The sequence below is a fragment of the Rattus norvegicus genome, chromosome 6 (genome assembly GCF_021556685.1).
Source record: "Rattus norvegicus strain SHRSP/BbbUtx chromosome 6, alternate assembly SHRSP_T2T, whole genome shotgun sequence".
Taxonomy (NCBI): Eukaryota; Metazoa; Chordata; class Mammalia; order Rodentia; family Muridae; genus Rattus; species Rattus norvegicus.
The window spans coordinates 31,292,978-31,316,266 of NC_141539.1; the positions used below are offsets into that span (position 1 = coordinate 31,292,978).

The window sequence follows — 23,289 nt, forward strand, 5'->3', positions numbered from 1 at the left end:
TGAAGGGATTGAAGACATGCGCTCCACCCCTTACTCGGTTCTAGCACGATTGTTTCTGAACTTCTTTAGCTCTTCCTAGAGCCCAGAATCCCCGGGCAAAGACCTGATTCTCCATTACTCACTCCGCACAACCACTGTAAGCCAGAAGACATTTCTCGGATTTTATTTGTCGCACTTTAACTTCCTTTGTTCCACAACTCTCCTTGACTCTTTTTTTTTTTTTTTTTTTTTTTTTTTTGGAGCTGGGGATCGAACCCAGGGCCTTGCGCCTGCTAGGAAAGCGCTCTACCGCTGAGCTAAATCCCCAACCCCCTCTCCTTGATTCTTGACCTCTCCTTGTCATATCCCAAAATAACTCTAGCCACTAAAAACTTCCCATAACTCCATGGGGGAACTCCCAGGGCCTCTTTTAATTGGTTATTTCTCTGACGCAAGGGGGAGCCAGATCTCAACAGTGAGTGCCTTAGCTGCAAGCACCTGAAGACTGAACCTGGGATGAATCAGGGCCCCTTTGATTTACCAAAACCAGTGACAGCTTCGGTCTAAAGCAGTGCAGACACCTTTCTAGTGTTTGTTGGGTTCTACCACCAAAGGGTGCCCAGCACTCCCAGAGTTCCTTATACTCTTTCTTGCAGACACAGAGAGAGGATGTCTAGTCTCTCTAGTCTCTGAGTAGATGTGGTCCCCAAAGATCTTATCTAATTGACATTGTCTTTCTCTCCTGAAGTACCTGCTTCCCTTGTTTGTGTGTAGTGAGTCTGATTACTGTTTTTGTTGTTGTTGTTGTTTTGTTTTTTGTTGTTTTTGTTTTTGTTTGCATGGTTATGTTCCAAAACAAGACATTTAGTTTTATTTCTGAGTTCAGAAGACACCAGTAAAAATGGAAATAATCCGGTTGAGAACAGGGCTCTTCCCCAATTCTGGGCAGTTAGGCCCCACCCACCCGAAACTGAGTTCTTCCCACAGCGTGTACTGCTGGCACATGTCCCCTTGGAAGTGGACGGAGACTCTGCCCCTCCATGGTTCTAGAAATATCAATTCAGGGTCCCACAGGCGGGAGGGTCTTCAAGGGCTTGCGTGCTGCGCTTCTGACCCGGCCCAGAGAGGGCGCTCCTAACAACCTCACAGACTGAAGAAGCTGCAGACAGGCGTGCCTTAGCCTCAGAGATGGAGCACCGGAGTAGGAGGCTCAGCAAGGCTGTGGGGATCACCTGTGGGGAGGAGCAGGGAGAGCTGAAGAAAAGGTACGGCCATTTGAGGAAGAACCCTGGAGGAGCTAGAGAATTGGGCATAGGGGTTAGGTTGGAAACAAGTATATAAGGTTGTTATCTGGGCTACAAAGAGGTACGGTCGAGAGCAGAGAAAAACCACCACCAACGCTGGAAAACTCCCATGCAAAGAGTCCTTCTCTTCCTCTTTCTTGATGCCCCTCCAAGGCGAAACAGAAGACCCCTTGTTGGTATCTTTTTTTTGCCTCTGTAGCTTCTGTCACAGTCGTACCTCCTCACCCCACCCCTACCCCATCCACCCATCCCTCCAAATGGGAGCTCTACGTGGCAGCTTTGTAAACGCAGTTGTCACACAAAGTTCCAAAGACGCTTAAGATCCTCAAAAAGCATTTGTTGAACAGCCAGCCAGGGAAAGGTACCTTTTCCTTCTCGTGGGCAACCTGGACGTGGCAGGAGATGGGAGCGGCGCGGACATCATCCGACAGTGGTTGAGGAAAGTGGATTGCTTGAAGGAGGCTCTCAATGCAGCGAGCCTTGGACTGTCCAGAGAACCTCTGTGGAAGAAACAATGAGGTCAGCGTCAGGGTAGATGCCAAGGAGAACTGAGACTAGTGACACGGGAGAAGGAAGTGACATGAGAAAGTGGGGGCTGTAATCCTGAAGACTGGCTGTAGACACCACAGAGAATGTCCCTTCTGACAGTCCTATAATCACGAGGTATAAAGAAAAATTGGGTTAAAGGAGTTAGTGGTAAACCATCACTTGCCCATAATGAGTAGGAAATTGGTGAGAGTTACAACTGGTGCCCAACAACCCCACAGGTCAGTGATCAAGGATAGCAACTTTCAAGACCATCCACCATGCTCTCTGGTCAGCAGCTGTTTTCTCCCTTCTCTGGCATTAGCGTTCCCTTCCCCCCGAATAACTGTTAGTCTCCATTCTGGGGGCTGTAAGAAATAATCAAGCCCATCTCCCATCCCACCCCAAAGTCGGCTTGACGACCCACAAAGGAGGCTGACAGAGTATCCTTTCCCCTGGAGGGCAGTGATTGGTTCAAGGTTGTGCACATGACCCAAGACAAGCCAATAAGAGCCCTCTGCCCGGTACTCCTCAAGTCACCCGGGACAGAGAGACTCCTTCCCACTGAGGTTGCTAATGGCCAGGATGTTAGACTAGCATTTGGCTTAGAGGAATACACGTTGGATTTCTTTTTGCTTTGTCTTTGTTTTGTTTTGTTTTGTTTTGTTTTGTTTTGTTTTGTTTTGGTTTGGTTTGGTTTGGTTTGGTTTGGTTTGGTTAAAGACATGTTTTCTCCGTGTAGCCCTGGCTGTCCTAGAACTTAAAGATCCACCTGCCTCTGCCTCTGGAGTTGAGATTAAAGGCGTGCACCACCACTGCCCAGCGAAGAGTTGAGTTTCTGTTGAATTCTTGAAACTTAAAGAATGTTACCTGGAGGTTATAGTTTCACACTCATGAACTGGTCCGGGGCACAGAGGTCCTGTACTCACCCAAAGCACTAAGGGAAGCAGGAATGTTAATCCTCAATGGAGGAGCTAAAGATCAAATACCTGCATCCCATCCAGCAAGCTGAGAGTGCATTTTGTTAACAGCCTGGTGACCTTTTGCTATCTGTGGAGACCGACCTCCCTCACCTTTTGCTATAGAAACAGACCTCACCCAAATCCCCCAGAATGTTTATCCCAGAGTCTTCCCTCCCTAGATCAATACCATCTTTAGGGAAGATGTCATATGTACTTTATGGCCTGCTGATCTCTGTGCTCAGAGACCACACTAGATTCTAGGCCTTTTAGCTATAGAACCCACCCTCATGGTCACATATACTTCGTAAAAGAGTTTCTATGTAGTCACACCTTAAGCTTTATTGTGCACCTGGAATTGGACTGATTGTTGCCTGGGAACCTTTTCTGAAACTGCACTGTGTTCTAAATACGCCCATAATGAACCACTTGCATTAGAGCCTCTGAAGTCTGATCCAGGGTGACAGTGCCAAGCTACACTGGGTTTTCATTCATAGCTATTCACGTGACTCGCTTCCCCATATGACACCTGCAGGGACCCCATCAATATAGCTGTGTGTGAACACATGCAGACCAGAGGTTATACCAAGATATGCCTGTGGAAAAAAAGCAGCCCCTGACCCTACACCGCTCCCCAACTTTGCAAAAATACTTTCTGTGGCCATCTAGATTTGGGGTCCTCCCATCATGCTCTGACCTGCAACATGGCCAGCGCCCTCCAGAAGAGCTTGGAGTTGGCGATGCGGAGGTCCAGCATGTGGTTCTGTAGGATCTTCCCCAGCAGTACATGGGCCCCAGTACTCACTGTATTCAACACCCACTTGGTGCTTAACTCACGCTGGAACTTCTAAAATGCAAACACACCGGAACCGGAAGTTAGAGGCTGGGAAAGAAACCGAACGGGAGAGCTGCCTGTGGTAGCGAATCAGACACCAGAACCCAGATCGTTTGTTTGATGAGACCAGACTTTAACAATGTTTTAGACTCTTTGTTCTGTTCTTGTGAGGGCTAAACTTAACCCGTAAAGCCCAGTTGCCCAAGGTCAGATAACTTCCTGAAACGCTGGGACTGTTTTTGTAAGCTAATAACCGACCAATTTTCTCTTCAGTAAACAAGGTTGCTTGCCCCAACTGCGTAGGAAGTGCCTGGACTCGGGTAGGTGGCAGGTACATAGACAGGAAGTACATCAAAATGTGTGCTTGTCCCTGATTGGATGAAGGCAGCATGTACACGGCCGTGTGGGTTTTGCCTTTTTAAGCATCTGATTAACATAACTTGACGTCATCTCTGGGAACCCTAGGAATGGATGGAGCAGGTATCCATCTTCCTGGACAGTATTTAATAAAGCTTGTTTCAATTTGACAAATGTGGGCTTGGTCTTTCTCCTAGAAATTTTCAGGTTTAACATTCTACTTTACTTTTAAAAACAAGGTATTGTGTTTTTAACGTGCCTGTGTGTCTAGATACCACATGAACGTTGTGAACTTGGAGGCCAGAAGAGGGTATCCGATTATTTGGAACTGGGGTTAGTGACTGTTGTTATCTGCTATGTGGGTGCTGCCGGTTGAACCTGGGTCTTCTGGAACAGCAAGAAGTACTCTTAACTGCTAGGGCATCTCTCCAGCCCTACGTTTTTATTTGACCCTTGGGGGATGCACAGATTCTATGATGTGGGAGGAGGAAATTACTGGGCACTTATCTGCTAGTCTCCCTGAAGGCAGAGGTGAGGCTTTATTCTATTTGAGAGTCTCAGTCCTTCTGATGGTACGAAACTGCCATTAAAAACCCTTGGAAGAGTGAATGCTAGAAACTGTTTTGTTCATTTTTTTAAAGATTTATTTATTTATTTATTTATTTATTTTATATATGTGAGTACATTGTCACTGTCTTCAGACACACCAGAAAGGGGCATTGGATCCCATTATTGGTAGTTGTGAGCCACCATGTGAATGCTGGGAATTGAACTCAGGACCTCTGGAAGAACAGTCAGTGCTCTTCACCACTGAGACATCTCTCCAGCCTTATTTTGTTCATTTGCAAAAGATTTTCTTAGGGCTGGAGAAATGGCTCAGAAGTTAAGAGCACTGACTGCTCTTCCAGAGGTCCTGAGTTCAATTCCCAGCAACCACATGGTGGCTCACAACCATCTGTAATGGGATCTGATGCCTTCTTCCGGTGTGTCTGAAGACAGTGACAGCGTACTCAACATATATACTAACTTAAATAAATCTTTAAAAGATCTTCTTTTTATTGTATTTATCTCTGTGCATGCCTGTGTGACACAGAGTACACGTGGAAGTCAGACAACAACCATTGGGAGTTCAGTCTGTCCTTCCACCACTTAGGTCTTAGGGATTGAACTCAGATGATCAGATTTGGTGGCAAGCATCTTTACTCACTGAGCCATTTTACCTCCCCACCCTTTTGTTGCTTTTTGAGACAGAGGCTCACTGTGTGGTCCAGTCTGGTCTCAGCCTCCCAAGTGCTAGGATTATAAGTACCCAGCAGCATACCTAGATATAGTAAGTTTCATCATCACCATCATTGTCGTCATCGTCATTGTCACCGTCACCGTCGTCATCGTCACCACCACCACCACCACCACCACCACCACCACCACCACCATCACATCACCACCACCATCACCACCACCAACATCATCATATGGATAACAGGGATTGAACTCAGATTTCCAGGCTTATGCAGAAAGTGTTTTTTACCCACTGAGCCATCTCATTGGCTCACTGAAACATTTAATAAGTACATGACACAGACGCTGAGTAAGAAAATATCAGATTGGTTGGTTCTTTGTCAACTCGACACAGTGTCATCTAGGAAAAGGGAGTGGGAGTCGAGTAATTGTTCTCATCAGACTGGGCTGTAGGCATGTCTGTGGGGTATTTTCTAGATTAATGATTGACATAAAAGATCCCTCCTGTGTCAAGTGCCATCCTTGGGCAAGTAGTTCTTAGGCAAAGCAAACAGCACTCCATGAAGAGCAAGCCAGTGACCTGCCTTCTCTATGGCTTCTGCTTTAATTTCTAGCCTGGCGTCCCTCACCAATGGAGTTTGACCTGTGACTTGTGAGATTCGATAAACACTTCTCTCTGATGCTGCTATGGTTATGGTGTTTTATCACAGCACTAGAAACCCTAACTGAGACAGATGCTATATGCCATGTATCACACCGCCTGTAGGAAAGAAGCCAGTTAAATCTGAGTTATATTATTAGCCATTTATCCCATAAGTATCACTAACAAAGTCATTTTAAATTTTGCATGATTGACTTTAAAGTTCAAATAGAAAAATAAATCTGCAGTTATTGCTAGGAAAGTCTTAGTATTTAATGGAGGACTGGGCCTTCCAAATATTAAACATGCAAAACTCTCTGTAATTAAGCTCATGGCATTAGCGTATCAAAGACAGACCAGTGAAACAAAATAGGAAATCCAGAAAGTGCCAGGTGGCAATGGCAGATGTCTGCCAGTATTTGGGAGGCAGACGTCAGCAGATCTCTGAGCTCAAGTCCAGCCTGGCTTACAGAGCAAGTTCCAAGACAGCCAAAGCTACAAAGAGAAACCATGTCTTGAAGAGAGAGAGAGAGAGAGAGAGAGAGAGAGAGAGAGAGAGAGAGAGAGAGAGAGAGACCCAGAATGATGCTTCTCACATTACAAAAATACATGCAAACTCACTGTATTGTTGTGGATCAGAGCACACAGAACTTGAGTATATGGCACATGTAACATCCTAAATCACTCAAGCTAGACTTAAAAATGAAACTAAGACAACTGTTGTAGTTGATTGAAGAGAATGACCCCCATACACTTGAATGTGGATCTGTTTGGGAAGGATTAAGAGGTGTGGCTTTGTTGGAGATGTGTCACTAGGAGTGGGTTTTGAGGTTTCAAAAGCCCACACCTCTGAAACTGTAAACAGTCCTCCAATTGAATGCTGTCTTTTATGTTACCTTAGTCATAGCAATAGAAAATTAAATAAGGAAATTAAATAGTTGCTTAGGAAAATATAAATGGGTTCATGCCTTACTGCATACACAAAAGAAAACAAAATTCCTAAGAATTGCAAAAGAAACACACAGGTGCCATACCAGCACTGGTGTGGGTGCTTTCTGTGCTTCAAGACCCAAATGGTAACAGAGACTGACAACTTCAACATCAGACAAATTAAATCAGACTTTTTTTTGCAGATTAATGTCAAAAGAATATATTTACAACATATATGAGATATAGAACACTAACAGCTTCATAAAGAACTCAAAGTCAAGGGTCAGAAAAGACTTAAAGGTCTGTTAGAAAAGGATGCAAAGGCTGGGAATGGACTTCCGGTTTCTGCCTGCTCCTGGAGCTGAACCACTCCCACAGCTCTCTGCACCCAAATCCTGTGGGGCAGAGAGCTGGACACTCAGAAGTGTGGACAATCCTGATTGCTGAGGGGAGACCTCCACTTCTGCTCACATTCCTGGCCCAAGAGGAACCTGCCTAGTGCCCTCTGGATATGGGAACCTAGTAGCAGTCAGAGGCAGGACCCTTCCGGTTTCTGCCTGTGCCTAAGCCAAAAGCCAGTCTCCAGGAACACTGACACACCTGAGAGCAGAGGTAAGATCAACCCTTCTGTCCTTCTGGAGGCCTTAGGACACACAAACCCAAGAGCAGCTCTTTGTTCCCAGATCTGGCTGAAAGAAAACAGGTCTACAGGAGTGCTGACACACAGGCTTACAGGAAGGTCAAGCCACTGTCAGAGACAGCAAGACAAGCTAACACCAGAGACAACCTGATGGTGAGAGGCAAGAGAAGGAAAATAAGCAACAGAAACCAAGACTACTGGGCATCATCAGAGCCTAGTTCTTCCCCCAAAGCAAATACTGGATATCCAAACACACCAGAAAAATGAAATTTGGATTTAAAATCACATCTCATGGTGATAGAGGACTTTAAGAAGGACATAAATAATTCCCTTAAAGAAATACAGGTAAACAAGTAGAAGCCTTTAAAGAGGGAACACAAAAATTCCTTAAAGAATTATAGGAAAACACAGCCAAACAGGTGAAGGAATTGAACAAAACCATCCAGGATTTTAAAATGGAAATAGAAACAATAAAGAAAGCACAAAGGGAGACAACCCTGGAAATAGAAAACCTAGGGAAGAGATCAGGAATCATAGATGCAAGCATCACCAAGAGAATATAAGAGATTGAAGAGAGAATCTCAGGGACAGAAGATACCATAGAAAACATTGACACAATCATCAAAGATAATGTAAAATGCAAAAAGCTCCTAACCCAAAACATCCAGGAAACCCAGGATACAAAGAGAAGATTAAACCTAAGAATAATAGGTATAGAAGAGAATGAAGACTCCCAACTTAAAGGGCCAGTAAATATCTTCAACAAAATTATAGAAGAAAACTTCCCTAACCTAAAGAAAGAAATGCCCATAAACATACAAGAAGCCTACAGAACCCCAAATAGATTGGAACAGGAAAGAAACTCCTCCTGTCACATAACAGTTAAAAAAACGAAACACACAAAGACAAAGAAAAAATTAAAAGCAGTAAGGGAAAGAGGTCAAATAACATGTAAGAATTATACCAGACTTATCACCAGAGACTATGAAAACCAAAAGATTCTGGCCAGATGTTACAGACCCTAAGAGAACACAAATGCCAGCTCAGGCTACTATAGCCAGCAAAACTCTCAATTAACATAGATGGAGAAATCAAGATAATCCATGACAAAACCAAATTTACACAATTATCTTTCTAAAAATCCAGCCTTACAAGGGATAATAGATGGAAAACTCCAACACAAGGAGGGAAACTACACCCTAGAAAAAGCAAGAACGTAATCTCCTTGCAACATAACCAAACGAAGAGAGACACACAGCATAATTCCACCTCTAACAACAAAAATTACAGGAAACAACAATCACTATTGCTTAATATCTCTTAACATCAATGGACTCAATTCCCCAATAAAAAGACATAGACTAACAGACTGGATATGTAAAGAGGATATGTATGTATTTTGCTGCATACAGGAAACATGTCATAGACAAAGACAGATACTACCTCAGAGTAAAAGGCTGAAAAACAATTTTCCAAGCAAATGGTCCCAAGAAACAAGCTGGAGTAGCCATTCTAATATTGAATAAAATCGACTTTCAACCAAAAGTTATCAAAAAAGAGATATTCATCAAAGGAAAAATCCACCAAGATTCTCAATCCTGAATATCTATGCTCCAAATGCAAGAGCACTTACATTCATAAAAGAAACCTTACTAACACTCAAAGCACACATTGTACCTCACACAATAATAGTAGAAGATTTCAACACCCCACTCTCATCAATGGGCAGATCAATGGACAGAAACTAAACAGAGACATAGAAAAACTAACAGAAGTTATGAACCAAATGGATTTAACAGACATTTATAGAACATTTTATCCTAAAACAAAAGATTATACCTTCTTCTCAGCACCTCATGGTACCTTCTCTAAAATTGACCATATAATCAGTCACAAAACAGGTTTAAACAGATATAAGAAAATTGAGGGGTTGGGGATTTAGCTCAGTGGTAGAGTGCTTGCCTAGGAAGCGCAAGGCCCTGGGTTCGGTCCCCAGCGCCGGAAAAAAAAAAAAAAAAAGAAAATTGAAATAATCCCATGAATCCTATCAGACCACCACGGACTAAGGCTGGTCTTCAATAACAATAACAACAGAAGGTCCACATATACATGGAAGTTGAGCAATATTCTACTCAGTGATAACTTGGTCAAGGAAGAAATAAAGAAAGAAATTAAAGAGCTTTTAGAATTTAATGAAAATGAAGGTACAACATACCCAAACTTATAGGACACAATGAAAGCAGTGCTAAGAGGAAAACTCATAGCTCTGAGTGCCTGCAGAAAGAAACAGGAGAGAGCATACATCAGCAGCTTGACAGCACGCCTAAAAGCTATAGAACAAAAAGGAGCAAATGCACTCAAGAGTAGAAGGCAGGAAATAATCAAACTCAGGGCTGAAATCAACCAAGTAGAAACAAAAGGAACTATGCAAAGAATCAAGAAAAACAGGGGCTGGTTCTTTGAGAAAATCAACAAGATAGATCAACCCTTAACCAGACTAACCAGAGGGTACAGAGACAGTATCCAAATTAACAAAATCAGAAATGAAAAGGGAGACATAACAACAGAATCTAAGAAAATTCAAAAAATCATCAGATCCTGCCTCAAAAGCCTATATTCAACAAAACTGGAAAATCTGTATGAAATGGACAATTTTCTAGACAGATATCAGAAACCAAAGTTAAATCAGGATCAGATAAACCATCTAAATAGTCCCATAACTCCTAAAGAATAGACGCAGTCATTAAAAGTCTCCCAACCAAAAAAAGCCCAGGTCCAGATGGGTTTAGTGCAGAATTCTATCAGACCTTCATAGAAGACCTCATACCAATAGTGTCCAAACTATTCCACAAAAGAGAAACAGACGGAGCGCTACCCAACTCCTTCTATGAAGCCACAATTACGCTTATACCTAAACCACACAAAGACCCAACAAAGAAAGAGAACTTCAGGCCAATTTCCCTTATGAATATTGATGCAAAAGTACCCAATAAATTTCTCACAAACTGAATTCAAGAACACATCAAAACAATCATCCACCATGATCAACTAGGCTTCATCCCAGGGATGCAGGGATGGTTCAATATACAGAAATCCATCAACACAATCCACTATGTAAACAAACTCAAAGGAAAAAAAAACATGATCATCTCATTAGATGCTGAGAAAGCATTTGACAAAAGTTAACACCCCTTCATGTTAAAAGTCTTGGAAAGATCAGGAATTTAAGGCCCAAAACTAAACAATATAAAAAGCAATATACAGCAAACCAGTAGCCAACATCAGACTAAATGGAGACAAACTTGAAGCAATCCCACTAAAATCAGGGACTAGACAAAGCTGCCCATTCTCTCCCTACTTATTCAATATAGTACTCAAAGTTCTAGCCAGAACAATCGGACAACAAAAAGAGGTCAAAGGGATACAAATTGGAAAGCAAAAAATCAAAATATCACTATTTGCAGATGCTATGATAGTGTACTTAAGTGACCCCAAAAGTTCCACCAGAGAACTACTAAGCCTGATAAACAACTTCAGCAAAGTGGCTAGGAATAAAATTAACTCAAATAAATCAGTAGCCTTCCTCTCCTCAAAGAATAAACAGGCTGAGAAGGAAATTAGGGAAATGACACCCTTCACAATAGTCCCAAATAATATAAAACACTTCAATGTGACTCTCTCCAAGCAAGCGAAAGATCTGTATGACAAGAACTTCAAGTCTCTGAAGAAAGAAATTGAAGAAGATCTCAGAAGATAGAAAGATCATGCTCATGGATTGGCAGGATTAATATAGTAAAATGGTTATTGTGCCAATAACAATCTACAAATTCAATGCAATCCCCACCAAAATGCCAACTCAATTCTTCATAGAGTTAGAAAGAGCAATTTGCGAATTCATTTGGAATAACAGAAAACCCAGGATAGCAAAAACTATCCTCAACAATAAAGAACTTCTGGGAGAATCACCATCCCTGACCTCAAGCAGTAGTGATAAAAACTATATTGTATTAGTACAGAGACAGGCAGGTAGATCAATGGAAGAGAACTGAAGATCCATAAATGAACCCACACACCTATGGTCACTTGATCTTTGACAAAAGAGCTAAAACCATCTAAAGGAAGAAAGATAGCATTTTCAACAAATGGTGCTGGTTCAACTGGAAGTCAGCATGTAGAAGAATGCAAATTGACCCATTCTTATTGCCCTGTACAAAGCTCAAGTCCAAGGGGATAAAACATAAAACCCATCTGGTCCACATAAAACCAGATACACTCAAACTAATAGAAGAAATAGTGGGGAAGAGCCTTGAACACATGGGCACTGAGGAAATTTTTCTGAACAAAACACCAATGCCTTATGCTCTAAGATCAAGAATCTACAGATATGGGGCTGGGGATTTAGCTCAGTGGTAGAGCGCTTACCTAGGAAGCGCAAGGCCCTGGGTTCGGTCCCCAGCTCCGAAAAAAAAGAACCAAAAAAAAAAAATAAATAAAAAAAAAAGAATCGACAAATAGGACCTCATAAAACCGCAAAGCTTCTGTAAGGCAAAGGACACTGTCGTTAGGACAAAATGGCAACCAACAGATTGGGAAAAGATCTTTATCAATTCTATATCTGATAGAGGGCTAATATCCAATATATACAAGGAGCTCAAGAAGTTAGACTCCAGAGAGCCAAATAATCCTATTAAAAATGGGATACAAAGCTAAACAAAGAATTCTCAGTTGAGGAATAGTGAATATCTGAGAAATACTTAAAGAATTGTTCAAAGGTTGGGGATTTAGCTCAGTGGTAGAGCACTTGCCTAGCAAGCACAAGGCCCTGGGTTCGATCCTCAGCTCCAGGGAAGGAAAAAAAAGACAAAATAAAAGTTGTAAAGTCTATTTTAGGGCTGGGGATTTAGCTTAGTGGTAGAGCGCTTGCCTAGCAAGCGCAAGGCCCTGGGTTTGGTCCCCAGCTCTGAAAAAAAGAAAAAAAACCCTGCCTTTGGGGGTTGGGGATTTAGCTCAGTGGGAGAGCACTTGCCTAGCAAGCCCAAGACCCTGGGTTTGGTCCCCAGCTCCTAAAAAAAGAAAAGAAAAAAAAAAAAGAAGAATTGTTCAACAACCTTAGTCATCAGGGAAATGCAAATCAAAACATCCCTGAGATTCCACATCACACCAGTCAGAATGGCTAAGATCAAAAACTCAGGTGACAACAGATGCTGGCAAGGGTGTGGAGAAAGAGGAACACTCCTCCATGCTTGGTGGGATTGCAAGCTGGTACAACCACTCTGGAGGTTCCTTAGAAAATTGGACATTGCACTACCTGAGGACCCAGCTATACCTCTCTTGGGCATATACCCAAACAATGCTCCAACATACCACAAAGACACATGCTTCACTATGTTCATAACAGTCTTACTTATAATAGCCAGAAGCTAGAAAGAACCCAGATGCCCTTCAACAGAGGAATGAATACAGAAAATGTGGTACATCTACACAATGACTCCATATCAAAACAATGACTTCATGAAATTCATAGGCAAATGGATGGAACTGGAAAATATCATTCTGAGTGAGGTAACTCAGTCACAAAAAAAAAATACATAGAATGCACTCATTGATAAGGGGATATTAGCTCAAAAGCTCAAGTTACCCAAGATACAATCCACAGACCACATGAAGCTCAAGATGAAGGATGACCAAAGTGTGGATGCTTCAGTTCTTCTTAAAAGGGGGAACAAAAATATTCATAGGAGGAGATATGGAGACAAAGTTTGAAGCAGAGACTGAAGGAATGGCCATTCAGACCCTGCCCCCCCTGGGGCATACATATATATATATATATATATATGTATATGTATATATAAATACACAGCCCATATATATACAGTCACCAAACCTAGACAATATTGATGAAGCCAAGAAGTGCACGCTGACAGGAGCCTGATATAGCTGTCTCCTGAGAGACTCAGCCAGACATGTCAAATAGAGAAGCAAATGCTAGCAGCAAACCATTGAACTGAGAATGGAGTCCCCATTGGAGGAGTTAGAGAAAGGATTAAAGGAGCTAAAGGGGTTGCAACTCCATAAGAACAACAATGCCAACCAACCAGAGCTCCCAGGGACTAAACCACCACCCAAAGACTACACATGGACAGACACATGGCTCCAGCTGCATATGTAACAGAGGATGGCCATGTTGGGCACCAATGGGAGGAGAAGCTGTTGGACCTGCCAAGGTTGGATCCCCAGTGAATAGGAACGTCAGGGTGAGGAGGTAGGAAGTGGGGTTGGTTGGGGAGGGGGAACACCCTTATAGAGGAGGGAAATGGGATAGGGGGCTTATGGACGGGAAACTGGGAAAGGGAATAACATTTGAAATGTAAATAAGAACTATCCGATAAAAAATAAAATAAGTACATAAATAAAAAACTGGGTATGGTGGCTGACATCTGTAATCCCCACACAGAAATTATCGCTATGGATTTGACACAGGGAGTTCCAGGGCAACTGAGAGGAGGGGTAAAGCGGGAGGCAGACGCAAAAGAGAGCAGGGAGGGAGGTGGAGGAGAACAGAGAGGGGACAGAGAGGAACACAGGGCTCTGCTTCTCACATAATAGAGATGCAGGCTGGGGTGTGGCTCAGTAGCAGAGCTCTTGCATAGTGTGTGTGAAGGGCTGGGTACTGTTTCACTGCTTCAAAATGTCAATAAATACTGTAGCACACATGAAAATTACACCACAGTTGAATTTCTCATTGATCGAGGTGACAAAAATCCAGAAGCTAGACAAAAGCCTCTAGAGGCCACCTGATCAGAGGAGAAGGGGAGAGGGGGAGGATGATAGGAGGGGGTGACTGGGAATAGGGTAGTGAGGAGATGTAAAGTGAATAAGGTAAAAAAAAATTAAATTTTAATAAAAGGAAAAAAACTTTACTTTCCTGACATAGTTACAGAGACACACCTTAGAGAAAAATCAATAGATACAGCCTTACATTATTATCAATATGTCATTCCTTTAGACCTCTGGTACATGTTTAATATAAAGAAACTTTAGGACTTTAGAGTTATTACAAAAATGTGAGATTATCAATTTTCAGGCAATCTTAATGGCTTTAACAGACATCTTTGTCTGCTAGAGGAGTATTTGTCATTAGGCCCTTAATGTTTACTAAATGCTTGGTCTAAGTAAGTCTTGTTTGCATTGGACTGGCTATGTACAATGTTGCAATTTTTCTACCCTTGAAAGTGAATTAGCACCTGCCAAAAAACGGAAGGATAAAGAATGGCTTTGAATTTACAGTGAAAAATAAGTCTTGGACTGGAGAGATGGCTCAGTGGTTAAGAGCACTGACTGCTTGCTCTTCCAGAGGTCCTGAGTTCAAATCTCAGCAACCATATGGTGGCTCACGACCATCTGTAATGAGATCTGACACCCTCTTCTGGTGTGTCTGAGGACAGCTACAGTGTTCTTATATATAACAAATAAATCCTTAAAAAAAAAAAAAAGAAAGAAAGAAAAGTAAGTCTCTGGGAGGCTGTGTGGCCCGGCAGCTATGGAAAAGGAAGGCAGCACAGAGTTTATGGAAGAAAACCGTACAGCATCTAACATAGGGACACTGGCGTTTCCCTTTGACAGGGAGCCAACATTTCTAGGTATTTATCTCAAAGAAACACTTGGGCTACACTCGCATTGATTGCATTGTTATGGGCAATGGAGAAATGTTGAAATAAGCAAATGCCCCAAATAAGAGATAGGCCAGGTAAACTATCTCACAGGTACATCCACAGTGAGGAAGAGATCCAGGCCCTGTAATGGAGTGACACTCAGAAGACGGTAAGCAAAGCACAGAGATGAAAAGTGTCTGCCACCCCCTGCCCAGAAATAAGAAGTAGTTTTTCTTTGTTCTTTTTTTTTTTTCCAAAAAGAAACACCAGAAGTATGTTTAAGTATGGATATGACCAGGCCCAAGGGAGTCAATTTGAACAAGTTCTGATTCTGAGGCTTACAATGAAAATTAAGTATTAAGAGAATGTAGGGTTGGGGATTTAGCTCAGTGGTAGAGCGCTGGGTTCGGTCCCCAGCTCCGAAAAAGAGAAAAAAGAAAAAAAAAAAGAGAGAGAGAGAGAGAGAGAATGTATTCTGGGGTTGGGGATTTGGCTCAGTGGTAGAGCGCTTGCCTAGCAAGCGCAAGCGCAAGGTCCTGGGTTCGATCCCCAGCTCCAGGAAAAAAAAGAAAAGAAAAGAAAAAGAGAGAGAATGTATTCTATATCCAGTGGGGGGTGGGACTGTCTCTGAGTCCTGCCTGCTCTGGGGGCTTTTTCTCCTACTGAGCTGCCTTGTCCGACTCTAATATGAGGGGATGTGCCTTGTCTTGTTGTAACTTGATGGGCTATGTTCGGTTGATATCCCTGGGAGGCCTGCTTTTTTCTGAAGGGAAACAAAGGAGGGATAGATCTGGGGGAGGGGGAGAGGGACAGGGAGGAGAAAGGGGAGGGGAAACTGAGGTTGCGATGTAATATATGAGAGAAGAATTGTTTTTAAAATGTTAGCAGAGGGCGGGGGAGAGAGAGAGAGAGAGAGAGAGAGAGAGAGAGAGAGAGAGAGAGAGAGAGAGAGAGAATGAATATATATTAGGGGAAGCTGGGCATGTTGGAACATGCCTTTGGTTCCAGCCTTCAGGAGGCTGTGGTGGGCAGATCTCTGTGAGTTTGAAGCCAGCCTGGTCTACAAAGTGAGCTCCAGGACAGCCAGGATGACACGAGGAAATCCTGTCTCAAAAAAAGTTGTTGTCGGGGGCGTGGAATAAAGGGTGAGTATTGAGGGGCTGAGGGTGAAGAGCTCTTGCTGCTCTGAAGTTCACGATCACCTGTAACTTCAGGAGATCCAATGCCCTCCTGTGGCCCGGAGCACTGTACACGCATGGCATACACTCAGACAAGCAGGCACACACATGCATACATATAAACATAAAATAAAATGAAATAAAAATTTAAAATATATTAAAACACACCTAAGTCATGCACAGTGATGGATGTCTGAAATCCCAGTATTCTGGAGGCTGAGGTAGGAGAGTTATGAGTTCAAGGCCAGTCTGGGCCTTATAATAGTTCCAGTTCAGCCTTGGCTACATAGAAACCCTGTCTAAAAAAAAAAAAAAAGAAAAGAAAAGAAAAAGAAAAAAAATCTAAACATTTAACAATAAAAAGAAAATTCATGAGTCCATAATGACATTAAACAAATACAGTCGGGGTAGGGAGTGAATCAGAAGCTCCTTAGACAAGAACACCAGTTAATGAATGTATGAGAGGAAGAGAGCTAGAAATAGAAAAATCACCAGTTGCGAGTCACCTCGGGGAAAAACTGAGTCAAGGGGAAATCAGCAGCACATTCGGAAACAGTGGATAAGGACTGCTGGGGGACAGGACACAGAGAGACAGCACCTATCACCACTACTGAATGCCAACGTAGCCTCGCCAAGAAAGAGACACACGTGCATCCTTTGACTTTCATTTTGATGATTCTCGCTATGCATTATGGGAGTTTCCTTATGCCTCTTTCCCAAAGGAAATTCTGTCTGGGCTTTGGGAAAGGCTTTAAATGTATACAATAGCAGCCTTGCTAAACAAAGTAAATCTTTGGAAACTAATCTCCGCCACTGTGGAACCATACAACATGATAACTCTGCCTACTTCTGCCCAAGAATCCCCTCTGTGCTCCTCGGTTTGTACCAAGAACAGAGAAGCTGCAGATTCGCTAACTGAAAGACGGTGCCGGAAACTCTTACGTACACCTGGTCCTATGGATGAAACCATCATACGGTCGGGAGAAACAATGGGCCCAGGCTCACAGGATGAATGGCAAGACCTGGTATGCCCCACGAGAAGCAGATTCTGTCAAGAAGCTAGACTGGCTTGATCCCCGTCTGCCACACACAGGAGCATACGTTGAAGGAATCAATCAGGATGCGGTGGCACAATGGAAACAGAGTAAGAAGCTAGAACCTTCCCTTTGGGAGTCTTACGAGGAGAACAGGCCCATGTTGTAAGACCAAGGCACACAGGGACACAATTAGGAAATGGCTCGATGCTTACGACGCTTCCTGGTACAAGCTCTGCCTCATGCCCCTGGAGGAAGGAAACGTGATCTTTTGGGTTTGTTTCGCAGGACTCGATGTCTGGCACCTCCTGACCACAAAGCCTGAGACCTTGCAGGAAGGGATGCAAAAGGACACGTGGTCTCTAAGGTTACTGAATCTTAGAGAACAATGAGGGTTTAGATGCTTGCTGAACTTGTTTTTGCCTCAAAGAAAAACGCTGTAATAAAATTGATGACCTCGTTCATTCTGGATGTTCAAAAAAAAAATAGGGCTGAAACAGGTTAAAAACGATCTGTGATCAGGTTTAAAATGATCTTGTTATCATTAAGTCTGCTTGCTTTCAAGATTACTAGTGGCTAAGCTATTTATTGTGCAATAATGGAGTAAAAAGGTGGTTTTTTCCCCCCATAACCACCAAGCTATCCTGAGTCACCCTCAGATGATGTCAGTCTCGTTCCCTCACCGACTCCACAACTCGTCTTTGGGACCTGAACCCCTCTGGAGCCAGACTCCAGCAGAAACTTTCTTTCAGACAATTCCATGTGGAGAGATGAAACCAGCATCAAGTGAAAGCTTAAAAACCACCAAGGGGGAAAAAAAAAAACAAAAACAAAAACAAAAAAACCTAATAGATTGGAATACAGACCAAAATCTAAATAAAATGTCACTATATTAAAAGCAGAAATAAGGGGCCAAGGAGACAGTGAAAGTGAACACACATGCTTTGGAGATTGCTACGAGAACTGAGATAAAAGATATGGGATATTCCCCAGGGTATATATACTTGTATTAGGGCTCAGTAAGTGTGGAGAAGAATGTAATATGGCCAAGACAATGAAAACCTAATCAGAGACGATTTCTCCAAAAACAGGCGATGTCAGCGGGGACTGTGGATGTGGGAAGCATGCCAAGAAGTAGGGACAGAACACCGAAACACTATTTAGAACAAAAGACAAAGGACTGTGGACCTCCCACTGGGGAGAAACATTTTCATAAGAGCTCTAGGTTCCTTGAGGCCCTGTGCTGGCTCCATCTGGTCAAATCTGGAAGCTTCCAGAAGGAAGCAGTTTGAATACTGTTAGAAGAACCCTCTCCGAGACCCCTCCTTCTGGGCCCTGCCTCTGCCCTGTGGAGAGTAGGCAGGTCGTGTGTGAGAACAGTAAAGCGCCAAACCAAACCGCAAAGAGCATACAAACTGCTTGGTATTTCTATGATTCCTCTCCATTATAGTTTCTCTGTTGAGGGAGAACTCCATCAGGGTAACATCTGGATTATGTCAGCATAGTGAACCATGCAAAAGAAAGTTCCTTGAAAGCTTTTGGGTAGTGATAATTGACTTCAGTGTCAACAATGAACCTGTCCCCCCCCCCAAAAAAAAAAAATCAGTGGCCTGTCTTGCCCTTTCTGTATATTCCTAGAAAGCACCGAACCCTGTTGCCTTGGCAACTCTCTTTGGAGACATGAGAAATCAAGTATTTACCCAGCTTGGGGAGGGGCGAAGACTAAACAAATATTCAGGCTTTTCTCCATCCATCTGGCTTTGGGGTTTTTGGACTCCTCTCCTTAGGAAACATTATCTTCTCATTTCCACCTACCTGAACATAGGTCCCTTCATAATCGAAGAAAAGAAGTGGCCACGTGATACTGATGAGTGAGGGAAAGAGTTTCTTTAGAGGGGCCTGAGGAGAAAGAGATGAACAGGGTGGTTTGTTTCAGAAGGCCTTGGCCACACCATGCCTAGGTCTTCTCCCCAGTGCCGACACTCACCGGCAAGGACTGCCCCACAGTGCTGTGCACCAGGGCCTGGATGTTCTGGCACTTCTCTCTCACTCTTTCTGCCAGGGCCTGTACTTCTGTGAGGTTATCTGGATGGGATAGGAGACATGGGGGTGAAAAGGCTGGGCTATGAAACAGGTCTTCCTACCACCCCAGGGTCCACCCAGCTCACTCATCCGGTCCCTCTGTGCTGGGTAGTTTTATGTGAACTTGACACAAGCCAGAATCATTTGGCAAAAGGGAACTTCTAGTGTGGGCAAGCCTGTGGTGCATTTTTCTTGATTGATTGATGGGCCTAGCTCACAGGGGGCAGTGCCACCCCTGGGCTATCAGTCTTGAGTGCCATAAGAAAGCAGACTAGAGGGGCTGGGGATTTAGCTCAGTGGTAGAGCGCTTACCTAGGAAGCGCAAGGCCCTGGGTTCGGTCCCCAGCTCCGAAAAAAAGAACCAAAAAAAAAAAAAAAAAAGAAAGAAAGAAAGCAGACTAGAGAGCCATGGGGAACGACAGACAGTAAGTCGCACTTGCCCATGGCTTCTGCTCAAGTTCCTGCCCTAACTTCCCTCAGTGATAGACTTATACATTATAAGATGAAATAAACCCTTCCTTCCCCAGATTGCTTTTGGTCATGGTGTCTTATCATGACAATAGGATACACTTCAGGCATCCTCCCTCTGACAAGGCACCCTGAGACTCAGAAAAACAGCTCCTGTAAACCAACCCCCACTGTTCCCATCCTCCTGCTCACCATCCAGGGTAAAAATGAAGACCACGGTGTCAGTCTCCGTGAGGGATGGCAGGATGGAAGTCAGGAAGTCATCCTGGGAGAAGGTGAACTGGGGACCCTGGGACAGAAGAAGATGGGAGAATTCCTTCCAAAAGGACACTCAAGAGCAGAGACTTGAAGACTGAAGGGGACCCTAGGGGACACCTAATACAGCCCTTTTGGTTTCAGTTAAAAAGAATCAGGGTTCAAAATGGTAGCATTTTGCAAAGGTGATGGAGCAGGTGAGTGGACTAAAGCCAGGCAAACCCAGAGCCTTCTGAACCCCACTGATTCAGAGTTCCATGTCCTCTGACCTTGGAGGACCATGTCCTTCCTGGGACTGATTATCCCCTCATATTCCCCCACCTCCAGGCTCTACTTCCCTACTGCCCTCTGCACACCAGGGAATTCCACAACTTCCCAAGTCCTATCCTTTTCCAACCTGGTTGGTGAGTTCATCCTTCTGGTTAAACATGTCACTGTGGTCACCAATAAGAAAGCCACGGATATCTTGGAAATCTGGGGAATGTAAGATCAGAGAGGGAAAAAATGGTGGGCTTTAGAAAAAAGGAAGGCTCTAGACGTCAAGGGCTACGAAGATGTCAGAAAGTGGGATGTGGGTGAGTGATAGTCTATGAGAGGGACTATTAGAAGCACTGGAATGGGAACTAAGAGAATTTGATGCTTCAAATGAAAGAAGTATTCAATGGAAGCGCCTCCTTGTGTAGGATGGATAGACACTGGGGAACCTCAGGGGTCTGCAGGAAAGTTTTAATACTGGACTAATTGGCCGGGTACTTGGAATCAGGAGCACATCAGGACTCGGGACTCACCAGCACCAAAAGTGTGGATGCACTCTACTCCGTCCATAATGGCAATGATGCCGAGAGTCTGCCAGCCAACCAAGTGCACTCGGCCTTTCTTCTCCAGGCTGAGAATGAGCCAGAGGCCGGGCGCATGTTCACCAGGAAGAGAGACGGCAGAGGAACACAAGAGTAAACAGTCAAGACCTTCCAACATGTTAACACACCTCTTGAGGTCCCCTACAACTGCCCAGCCACATACCTGATGCCGACTTGTTTCATCAGCGTGGCAATTTTGGAACTTTGACTGTAGGTCACCTGATGAGCCCGCTCAAATGTCCTCAGGATTTCCAGAAGGCATCTAGAAGAAAATTCGTTAGCTCCCAGAGAGGGCCTGGTGCCTCCCCCAAAAAGACCTAGATACTCTTACCCACACGTAAGGCAAGTCACAATTCCCATTTAAAAAAAAAAAGTTTTGCTAGTCCCTGCTAGACAGAAATAGGATAAGAAAGAGGGAGAAGGATACTCAGACTGCTTTTCATAAGAGCAGATAGGGTTCTGATCTCAGTGGGAAGAATAAAAGTCAAAGAGAGAGTGGGTCTGAGTGTTCTGGAGGCGAGACTAGGAGCCCTGGTAAGGGAAGGAAGTCACAGCAGGGTGGGTTCTGGCCTGCATGACCCGAGCCATCCTCAAGTCAAAGGTCTCTTAAACGCTTGACTCTGGAATCAGAGCCTGCTATCTCCTCCTCCCTGTCACCTCTGCTTGGATCTGAACCCCAATTTGTCTGTTTCCTCCTTACCTTTGAGAGGACACAACACCCTGGTCCACAGTCTTATGGGCTGCTAGTAGCAGGGTTTCCAGTAGAATCTTGGTGGCACCTCCACCTTTCATTCGGGAAGAGCCGCTGAGCCCCTCGGGCTAAGGAGGCAACAACACTAGGAGGAATTGGTAGAAAGAGGACAACCCAGGACTCTACCAGTTCACCAGTTCATGACCCCCTGAGCATGGTGTGGTGTTGGTGATCCTTGGGTGTGGAATATGATTGGTGACTCCTATGCATGAGTGTGTTTGGTGGCCCCTACTAGATGTTTACTGTGGTTAGTGATCCCTGAGCACGCCTTTTACTGGTGGCCTTGACTGTGTTACTAAAGTGTCCTTAACTGGAAGGAGAAGGGAAAGAAAGGGCCACCCCTGGACATCTCTAGAAGGAAGAACCTTCTCCACCATGTTTTATGGTACTTTGTCATTCCTAAATGCCAGGTCCCAAGCTTTATACAGACACACAAAGCAGATACAAAATGGTACAGATTTATAACATAGCACATCAAAGATCGCAGCAAAGAGAATGTATGACCAGTGATTAAAAACAGAAGACTGAGGGCTGGAGAGATGCCTCAGTGGTTAGCAGAGCTCTACTGCTCTAGCAGAGGTCCTGAGTTCAGTTCCCAGCCCCCACATGTGGAAGCCCACAACTGCCTATAACTTAGCTCCGGGGAAACTGACCCCCCTTCCGGTCTCTGTGGACACCTGAATTCACATGCACACACACACACACACACGCACACGCACACGCACACACGTACACACACTCGCCTAAAAAATAACTTTAAAATGAACCTTTAAAGAAAACAAACAAACCTGAAAGCCAACCAGTAGAGTAAGGAGGAGAGAGACAGGGAACAAAAACAAGTTCTATATACTACGAAATTTCCTTCCCTCTCTCATATGAAGACCAAGAGGAAGGTCTCAGATATGTCCACCACTGACAAAGGAAGGCAGGAGGCAAACGTTTTGGTTAGGGAAAAAGTAGGGATAGATGGTTCTAGTGAGATGTGCGCAAATTATCCAGAGGAGAATAAAGAACGGGAATTCTCAGGCTAAGAAGGCCTGCAGGGGTATGGAGAGGATGTCATAAAACATAGGAGTAAGACTCTATCAGTGTTCGTAAAGCCCTCGTTGACTTAATGGGACCTAGCAGTGGCTAGTCAAAGCTGTCTATGCATAGACAGCAAAGGAGTCCTCTAAACAAGACTGTTCTAAATCACACAGGCGCTTCCTAGTTACTGATCTGAGAAACAGGGTAAAAATAAAGATTAAAGAAAAACATCCCGAGGTGAGAAAGTAAAAGAGAAAGCAGGACATCATTGAAAACACTCGAGTTGATACGAAAGGCCTTGGGGATTTAAGCAAGATAGGCAGAGGCTTGAAGATCAAAGGTTCCCAGTATGTGACAAGCAGTTCCCTTGAAGAGGTAGGTGTGTAGAGAAAATAGAGTCTGGCCCTACCCCGATGGCAGGATTGAGCACAAAAGCTTCCTGTTTCTCCTGCATCTTTTGCATCCGCTCTGCCACTTGCCGGAATGTTGATCTCCAGTCTTCAATGGGGTCATTTCTGAGAGCCAGAGAAAGACAGAGGAAAAAGAGCTGTCAGTGAGAATCTGAAGAAAAGGCCTCA

At 43.8% G+C, this 23,289-nt stretch overlaps 1 protein-coding gene across 1 annotated transcript in view; it reads right to left on the reverse strand.

Moving 5' to 3' along the window:
• Positions 1–822: 822 nt before the first annotated feature.
• Gckr (glucokinase regulator) overlaps positions 823–23,289 on the reverse strand; it is a 30,561-nt gene continuing 8,094 nt past the window's right edge. Inside the window, exons 9-19 of the mRNA NM_013120.2 lie at positions 23,121–23,226; positions 21,635–21,753; positions 21,098–21,196; positions 20,866–20,963; positions 20,475–20,551; positions 20,015–20,111; positions 19,260–19,357; positions 19,088–19,171; positions 3,465–3,614; positions 1,649–1,783; positions 823–1,211 (exon numbers count right to left, since the gene is read on the reverse strand). Of these exons, the coding sequence (NP_037252.1) occupies positions 1,035–1,211; positions 1,649–1,783; positions 3,465–3,614; positions 19,088–19,171; positions 19,260–19,357; positions 20,015–20,111; positions 20,475–20,551; positions 20,866–20,963; positions 21,098–21,196; positions 21,635–21,753; positions 23,121–23,226 (1,240 nt within the window). The 3' untranslated portion in view covers positions 823–1,034. The remainder of the gene's footprint in view (positions 1,212–1,648; positions 1,784–3,464; positions 3,615–19,087; positions 19,172–19,259; positions 19,358–20,014; positions 20,112–20,474; positions 20,552–20,865; positions 20,964–21,097; positions 21,197–21,634; positions 21,754–23,120; positions 23,227–23,289) is intronic.